Raw genomic sequence first — 9,303 nt, forward strand, 5'->3', positions numbered from 1 at the left:
CAAGATGGTTTGATTGGCTAGGAACTAAAATTTGTAGTCCTTTTTCTTATAAACTGATTGATGAGCCGTAATTTAGTGCTTCAATTCATATCATTATGGCATTGATTACTTCTCACATTTAGGGTTAATTTCGTGGTTTTATCATGTTTGCTAATTGTCATTTGAATTATGGGCCTAATTGCAAAACTAATCAAATTTCTGTTTCTGGACAGTTTGACCTTCGCTCGGTTTTTTGGCTCTATCTGGAGCTACAGGACTCCGAATTGAGCAATCTTGGAGGCGTTGGAAAGCTAAGAGAAAAAGATACAAATGTCTCACTAATGTGAATCTCCTAGTTCGAAGCCTAAGATGGTCAAAATGGAGCCCGAAAATGACCCACAGAATCTGGAAACGTTTTGGGCCTTGTTTTGCAATGTTCAAATCAGTTTGGGCCCAATTTGACCCAAGCCTTCTAGAAGGGCAAAAGGGTAATTTAAGAAACCCTAAAAGAGGGCAGAAGGGAGCCCTCTTCACACATTCTCTGTCTCTTCCCCAAAACCGTAACCCTAACCCCCTTCCTCTCCCGCTCCCTCTCCCTCTCTGCCACCGCTCCTCCCTCCCTCTCCGCCCTCTCCTTCCTCCGCCGCATCTCCCTCGCGGCCTCCCCCTCCCTCCGCTGCTTCCTTCTCCCCGCCACCCCCTCCCTCCGCGCCCTCTCCACACGCGCCACCACCTCCTCCCTCAACGACCCCAACCCCAACTGGTCCAACCGCCCCCCCAAGGAAACCATCCTCCTCGACGGCTACGCCTTCATCGAAGAGATGCGCCGCGAGGAAGGTCACGCCGCTGTGAACTGTTCAGCGGTAAAGCGGAAGAAACCATGCTATGTTTGCGGTGGTTTGGGACACAATGCAAAACAATGCACTAAGGTATGTCTTATAGTCATATTCTGTCATTTTATTGGAATATGAGGGTTTAATGTGTTTTGTTGAGATATGTTTTATGCTCCTACAGACGCAAGATTGCTTTATCTGCAAAAAAGGTGGTCACCGTGCTAAAGACTGTCCAGAAAAGCATGCGAGTACTTCTAAAAGCATTTCTATTTGCTTAAAGTGTGGAAATTCTGGGCATGATATGTTTTTTTGCAAGAGTGATTATTCACTGGATGATCTCAAGGTTGTTCTGTTTCTTATTGTGCTTTTCTTTTATTGTCAAATTTGGGAAATGTTTTTGGTTGGATTTGCATAAAATTAGTGGCTTCTGTTGGATTTGAATTGCTAAGTCACTGACTATTTACCTTTTCTGTTTAATTAGGAAATTCAATGTTATGTCTGCAAGAGGCTTGGCCACTTATGCTGTGTCAATTCTGATGATGCAACACCATGAGAAATTTCTTGTTACAAATATGGTCATTTGGGTCATACGGGTTTGGTAAGTTTTATTTATTTAATGGTTTAATTGTCTTGCCTTATTATATATAGCTCTTTTGCATAATCTAGTCTACTCTTATTGTGTGACTCTTATTCTCTCTTAGTAAGGGGGGAATTTGTTTGATTGTTTCTTTCTTTTTGTTGTTGTCATCTTTTTCATACCAGGCATGCTAAAATGTTTGCAAGATTTAAATTTTATTTAGTGGAAATAAATAGAAGAAAGTTGAAATAGCCTGAAAATGATATTTCACTTATTGCTGAATTGCTTGTTAACATGTATGTGAAGGAAACCAATCATTTTTCTAAACCTAAATGCATCAGTGACAGCCATTTTGAACTTTCTTTCCCTTCAAAATCATTAGTTATCCTTGCACTCTGTTAAAAGCAAATTTCATCCTGAAAACAAATGAATAATATGCTAGTATTCAAGGTATTAGCTTTCAGTTGCTTTGATATAGAGAAAGGAAAATATGGCAACTAATAGGAACTACTATCTTGGCCTTTGTGTTCTGATTGTACTAATGGTTACCGGTGTTAAACAACCTTTTACTTGTAGAGATGTGAGTTTTCTTTGTTTTCATTTTCAAAATATCACATTTTATAAAATAAAAAATATATGGTACAATAACTTGATTAAACAATAGTTAAATCTTTAGTTGCCTGATTGTTTTCTTAGATTCTGTGGAAGTATAATTTTAGAGTAGCTTGGTTGTGGTGGAGTGTCATTTTTGAAAATCATTGAGGGGATTATTGTCATCAACTCACATTTGGGTCTTTTTAAATAAGATATATTGGCATATGTAAATTTGATAATCAATTGATGCAGGCATGTTCAAGGCATGTTAATTTTTTTGGTGTGTTGATAGTTTTAATGACTATTTTACTGTAAGGCTTAATTGTATGTGCATGTTTGTAACTTTTTTGGGACCTGGTCTCAACAAGGCAGGCATGTTTTATTGTTTTGGGTTTACGATTTTGATCCTCTTGGATGTTCTAGAGTGTACTTGGTGATTTGCTTGTTCTGATCAGTTCACATAATACATTGCTGTGTTCTTGTTAATTTCTGGTCACATTGCGCTATATTGTATTTACTTGGATGTTTTTAAACACTAACTACATAATTTTTTTAAGTGGCTTTGGTTATCCTTTTGAATTGGCTCTACTATCCCTTGCTTTTAATTTGATTCCCTGCTTTTTAGAATTGTTATATTTTGGGTTTCTGATTTCAATATTGCTTTAGCTGAACCTTATTTTGATATTTTGCACCACTTTGCAGGGAAGTTCCCAACACTTGTATTAAGACTTATGCCCACATGATTTTTTCTTATATATATTTTTTAATTTGTCAGTTCATATATTTGCTTTAATGATGCTGGTTTTCCTTTAGTTTCCACTAGCCAGTGACGAGACAGTGTTGGAAGAAGGTGATATATTGAAAATGTAAGATTTTTGAGCATGGTTTTTTTTTTCTCAGTAGGAATTTTGTTATGAGTGATAGGGGAATGAAATTTGTGTTTTTCACTATTACTGGGAAGTTGATGGTAGTTTCTTTGGTTGTTTGTAGTGATTTGGCTTGTCATATAGATGGTTTCATCGCGGCTGTGGCTCACACTCATGTTCTTCAGGAAGGTCCTGTCACAAGAAGGGCAGCTGATGTTATTGCTACTGCAAATACTGCTGCTGAGGTGGCCTTGAGGCTTGTTAGGCCGGGAAAAAGGGTAATCAATTTTAAGAATTTTTTCCCCTGTATTTGAATTTTTGTATGATTTGATTTGGAATTTTCAACATGTTGCCTCTATTAATTGTATGTTTCGTAGATAGGTATAAGGTCATCACTATATAAGCAATCTAGCTTAGTAAAATTAGGTTGCTTCATGTGTATTGTTTGAAGGGGTTTCTTTGCCTAAATGTGTGCCTTGTGGATTTTGATCTCTAAATGATGAAAAGTATCATGGCTATGGATATACTCCAATGAAACTTTATTGTCATAGTTACACTGATAGAGGTCATTCATTATTTTTCATGTGTTGTCTTGCCGATTAAGCACATCATTAATCTTGGGAACTCCTCTTGATGTCTGTATTGTTCTTTTATCTTCATTTTAAATGATATCATGCATTTTCATAAAAAAGACTTGATATTTTTTTTTGATTGAAATTGTTTCAATAATAGCTCTGGTAATCGATTACAAGAAATGGGTAATCGATTACCAGAGACCCTTTTAATAAGTTAATTTCGAACATATATATGATTTCCATTGTCTGGTAATCGATTACATGTATATGTAATCGATTACCAGAGTTTTAAAACAATAGTTTTCTCAAATTCAGTAATCAAACAGTTAGCGAGGGATTCATCCCAGTTAGTGACGGATAAAATCCGTCGCAAATAGCGAGAGATTTAATCCCTCTCAAATAGCGAGGGATTTTACATACCTCTCAATCCCTCTCAAATAGCGAGGGATTTAATCCCTCTCAAATAGCGAGGGATTTTACATACCTCTCAATCCCTCTCAAATTGCGAGGGATTTAATCCCTCACAAATTGCGACGGATTTTTATTAATTTCTAAACATTTTTTGTTACAAATTTGTGACGGAAATTATATTGTTTGTGACGCCTTAATTCCGTCACTAATTGTGACGGAGCAAATAATCCGTCACTAAATATTTTGTGACGCCAAATTTTGTGACGGAATCATTTCCGTCACAAATTCCGTCACTAACTTATTTGTGACGGATTTTATGAAGTTTAGTGACGGATTTTTTCCCTCTCTAATTTTAATTTTTCTAGTAGTGATGTATGGATCGATCAAAGGCAATTTATCTTCATAGTAGTCAAAAGCTTTCAATTTTTGACTATCATCGTAAATTCCTTCCACATGATCATCCATATAGCAGGAACAAAAATGCTTTTAAAAGGAATTGTGTTGAGACCTCTTACCCTCCCCCTCGTTTGTCTTTAGAAGAAATACACCAGATAATTTGTCAATTACCATTTATATGGAAATTATCTGAAGGGAAAAATACATGGGTATGGTCAAGAACATAATTGGACCAAAAAAAGTATCTTTTGGAAGTTGTCTTATTGGAGAACACATCTCCTTCGGCATGACATTGATGTCATGTATATTAAAATAAATGTGTTCATGAATGTGTTTGACAAGGTTATGGACATTAATGGTAAGACAAAGGATACATTTGGAGGGAGAATGATTTAGCAGATTTATGTAAATGAAAGGAACTTGAACTCAAAGATGTTGGTAGAAAACTTATCAAACCAAAGGCTAAATATGTATTTAGCAAGCTTGAACGAGTAGCTGTTTGTGAATGGGTTAAACAACTTAAGCTACCTGATGGGTATGCTTCAAATTTTGCTAAATGTGTCGATATAAATGGGGCAAAGTTGAAAGGAATGAAGAGTCATGATTGTCATGTCCTTATGCAATGACTACTTCCCACTGCATTTGACTCTTTACTGAAAGCTATTTGGAAGCCACTTGTTGAGCTTAGTCACTTTTTTAGAGAATTGACTTGCACAACGTTACATGTAGACCAATTGATAGATATGGAACATGTTATTCCTATCATATTGTGTAAGTTGGAACAAATTTTTCCACCAAACTTCTTCGATTCAATGGAACATCTTCCCATTCACTTGCCTTATGAAGCAAGAGTTGGTGGTTCAGTTCAATATCATTAGATGTATCCATTTGAGAGGTATATATTTTCAAATAAAAACCTCTTATAATGATTTCATGTCATTCGATTTAATTATAATAATCTCTTACATAATTGTCATTCTTAGGTTCTTATGATCCTTGAAAGGAAAGGTGAAAAATAAGGCTAGGGTAAAAGGTTCTATTGCTCAAGCCCATTTATTGGAGGAAACTTATACCTTTGCTTATTTTTACTATACCCATTTGAGACACGAGAAGGACTAGAATACCACGTAATTTTGATAATGGTGAAGGTTCATCATCTAGTCCTCCAATTTCTATTTTTAATTATCCAGGACATGCAAGTGGAAAATCCCATCAATATTACTTACAAGAATATAACATGAAGGCTTCTCACTTGTATGTTCTTCAAAATTGTGAAGAAGTGGAGCCATATCTAGAGTAAGTAGGCATAACTGACATTTTATTCATAAGTTATTGTTACCTATTTTGTATTTATTCATATTTAATTTGGTTGATTTGTTTTTGTAGCATATTTACCAACTTCCTCAAAGAGCTTCACCCTGATATATTGGATTCTCAAATTGATAAAGAAGTAGCTTCTCATTTCCCAAATTGGTTTAAAGAATATATAGGTTACTAACTTCATACACTATTTAAGTTGTATTTTACCTTTGTAACATAGGTAATAGCTCATTTAATTTACAACATTCCTTAAATAGGTTCAAGATACACAAAATGAAATTCAAGATCCACTTTTGATTTCTTTGGCTTGGGGTCCATTAAGAAGGGTTAATTCATGGCCTATTTACATTATCAATGGTTATAAATTTCACACAAACGCATGGGGTGAAGGAATGCAAACTTCTAATTTTGGTGTATGTGTACGAGGTACCAATGGTCAGTTAGAAGATGACCTTTTGGGATATTGACGGATATTATTGAATTAGAATATACTGGCATACCCATTAAAAAGCTAGTTCTCTTCAAGTGTGATTGGTTTGATAATACACCTAATCAAGGGACAAAAATAGATAGTAAATATGGACTTGTTAAGGTAAGGCAATCCAGAAGGTACAAGGTGTATGATCCATTTATACTTGCACAACAAGCTGAGCAAGTTTATTACACACCATATCCAAAGGGACACCATGAATGGCTAGGTGTCATTAAGACAAAGGCACGTGGTGCTATCACAGATAACATTATTAACCTCTCTAATAATGAAGCTCCATATGAAGATGTGCATCAAGTTCATGACCTTCATGTAATGTTGCATGTTGAAGCAGATAACATTATTATTTTTTGACCAATTTAGCGACCGAAATGATGGTATCTAATTTAGCCATCAAAGTTATGGTATCTAATTTAGCGACCAAAATAATCGGTGGCTATTGAAAATTCAAATTTGCCACTGAAATAGCAAGTGAAAAAATGTCTACTATTTAGCGACCAACAAAATCGGTCGCAAAATTACTAAGTTTAGCGACCAAACAATGCATTTGGTTATCTAGCTTAGCAACCAATATTTCGATCGCTAAATTATTTATGTTAGCAACCAAATCATAATTTCGGTCGTTAATGAATTAGCAACTAGGGTGTTAGATACCACTTTGTGCTGGTCTAAATTCGTCGCAAATATATTTAGCGACTAAATTTCATACATTTGCAACCAATTTCACGGTCGCTAAATAGGACTTTTTTTTGTAGTGAATGTTAGTGGCCTAGAGCTCCCACACCTTTGGAAGACTCTACAAGATCTTCAATTTGTTTTGAGCTTTGAAAAAATTAGTTCCTAAGGATTTTAGTCCATTGAGAATAGTTTAAAATTTTTCAAACATCGTATCAATGGTTTCATTCTCCTTCATGGAGAGCAACTCATATTGTGCCTTAAAAGAGAGGAAGCTCTTCTTAGCCTCACATATTTAGTTCCCTCATAAAATACCCTAATGGCTTCCCATATTTCCTTGGCAGTTTTGCTACTACAAAACTTGTTGTACTTTGTCATTAATAGAAAGCATGCCAGAATGTATCTAGCCATAGTGTTGAGTTGAAGAAACTTGTAGTCTTCTTGAGTGTATTCACTCTTAACTTTTATTACAAGAATATCATTACTTGAGATAATCTTCCATAAGTGGTATTAGGTGAAATTGATAAACATGTATTTGGTTCTTCTAATATTAGTAGCCTTCTCCATTAAAGGAAAAAGAACCTCTTTCAAGTAAGTATTATCCTTCACTACATCCTATATAGATGGATCTTTTCCTTTAGCACTATTAGATACTTAATCTTATCAAAGGATGAACCATGATATCAAATTGTTTCTATCAAAAACATCAACATTTTTTTTTGTAAGAAGCAAAATAAATATAAGGACTAAATGGTGCAAATGAAATAAATCAAACAAATACATGATATTTTATACTAGCTTGTCTCAACCACCAACATTACATCCAAATCTTGATCAACTAATCAAGTTTCACTATCTTTAACACACATACAAAAGTATTTTTTCACAATCATTGTTGTCTCAACCTAAGTGTTCTTTAAATTATCTCTTTAAACTACCTATCCAAGTATTGTTTAAACAACAAAATCTCTCCAAACTTTTACATCAAGTAAATTGAATATGGTCATGTAGATTGTTTTTGGTCATGAAATAGTTATAACTATTTAGTCATTTTCATTATCATACTCCCCTATGTTTCTGGAAAAATATAAGGGTTGTGTTTGCTCCTTTTTATGCACATTCTAGATGGTTCTACCTTGTCACGTTCAAAAATCTTGTTTTGTTGTGGCATTTCAATGCATGAGGTTTGATGAATAATTCCCTTAGAGTTAAAAAAAAAATCATGCATAGAAAATTCAACCCCATTGTCTGTGCGAATGGTTTTGACATGAGTATTGAATTGGTTTTCAACAAAGTTTATGAAATTAATGATGTGCATGCGAGTTTTAGTTTTAAAGCACATAAAAAAGACCCATGTAAATATTATATGATCATCCACAGTAGTAAGAAAGTAGTGATAACCATGCATATAAGATGTGGAGTATGGGCCTCATATATCCATGTCTAACATAGCAAAAGAATGTAAAGGATGAGAATTACTAATAGGAAAACAGAGTTTCGTTGTTTAGCATAGTGACAGGTATTACAAGTAAAATTCTTATTGCTTGTTAGACATAGATAAAGTAGAATGTGTAGCAGTGACTTGATTATCATTAGGGAGACGAACAATGTATGATCAATGATATGATAAGAAGAGAAAAAGAGATATGATCAGTGGCCCCTAAATCAAGAATTCAAAGAGTAGTGTAAAATGTGTTGGTAGTGCAGATAACAATATCAATTTTACCTGAGGCATTAGGTGTGTGTGGAGGATGAAGAAATGGAACCAATATGATTAACATGTGAAGATGTTAAGGTTGCAGGTGAGGGCTTTTGAATTAAAGCTAATAATGCCTGATATTGTTATGGTATGCAACAAATCTCTTGAAGCTTAATAGTAGTAGCATAGGTATCCTTCTTTATGAATTTTCCCTCACTAGTCACAATACTGTTCATGGATGGAGATTTTCCATTGAAAAAATGATGACCAGGAGGAAACCCATGTCTCTTATAGCAAACATCTATAGTATGTCCATTCCGACCACAATGAGTGTAAGCTTTTCCAAATTAGACGTACCCTTTCCATTCTTGTGATCAATGTTGAGAGGAAATTCGTGTTTGCATAAACACATATTATCAGTGTGACCAAATCGAGCAATTTGAACATGTGCCAACAACATTAATAGAACCATGTTTGACTCTGGGGTTAACAGTTTGAGTGAACGAATCATTCATAGAGAGTTGGCATTCCTGTTGAGCAACATATGAAAAGATTTTTGTGATAGGAGGCAAATAATTCTTCAATAGAACATGAGAACGAACATTAGCATATTGATCATTAAGGCCACGAAGAAACTAGATAGCTTGATCTTCAAGTTTTCGATGAGCAATGATGGAAGAAACATTACAAGTACATTTGGTATGGTAGGTGCAAACTGGATCTCGTCTAAAGTTCTCCAATTCATTCCAAATAATTCAAAGCTTGGTGAAGAAATCTGTATCAAAAGGATCACCCTGCTTAATGGAAGAAGCCTCGAGTTGCAAATCAGAGATGTGTAGAAGATCTCCTTGTGAATATTGAGATTTGAGGTCACACCAAATTTCTTAA

At 34.9% G+C, this 9,303-nt stretch overlaps 1 protein-coding gene across 1 annotated transcript; it reads left to right on the forward strand.

The window, feature by feature from the left end:
- Nucleotides 1-327: 327 nt before the first annotated feature.
- LOC145950140 (uncharacterized) lies at nt 328-2,775 on the forward strand. The gene is made up of 3 exons (XM_083061107.1): nt 328-908; nt 994-1,155; nt 1,294-2,775. The coding sequence occupies exons 1-3, from the start codon at nt 801-803 to the stop codon at nt 1,363-1,365; spliced, it is 342 nt and encodes a 113-aa protein (XP_082917233.1). The 5' UTR covers nt 328-800; the 3' UTR covers nt 1,366-2,775.
- Nucleotides 2,776-9,303: the final 6,528 nt, after the last annotated feature.

Source organism: Cajanus cajan, chromosome 7, assembly GCF_000230855.2.
Source record: "Cajanus cajan strain Asha chromosome 7, NIPB_CcT2T_4, whole genome shotgun sequence".
Taxonomy (NCBI): Eukaryota; Viridiplantae; Streptophyta; class Magnoliopsida; order Fabales; family Fabaceae; genus Cajanus; species Cajanus cajan.

What these genes read in the sequence shown, in the direction of transcription:
- LOC145950140 (XM_083061107.1), top strand. Translation starts at nt 801, where the DNA reads ATGCGCCGCGAGGAAGGTCACGCCGCTGTGAACTGTTCAGCGGTAAAG. An exon ending in ATGCAAAACAATGCACTAAG is followed by an intron (nt 909 to 993) that starts GTATGTCTTATA and finishes ATGCTCCTACAG; the next exon opens with ACGCAAGATTGCTTTATCTG. An exon ending in ATTCACTGGATGATCTCAAG is followed by an intron (nt 1,156 to 1,293) that starts GTTGTTCTGTTT and finishes CTGTTTAATTAG; the next exon opens with GAAATTCAATGTTATGTCTG.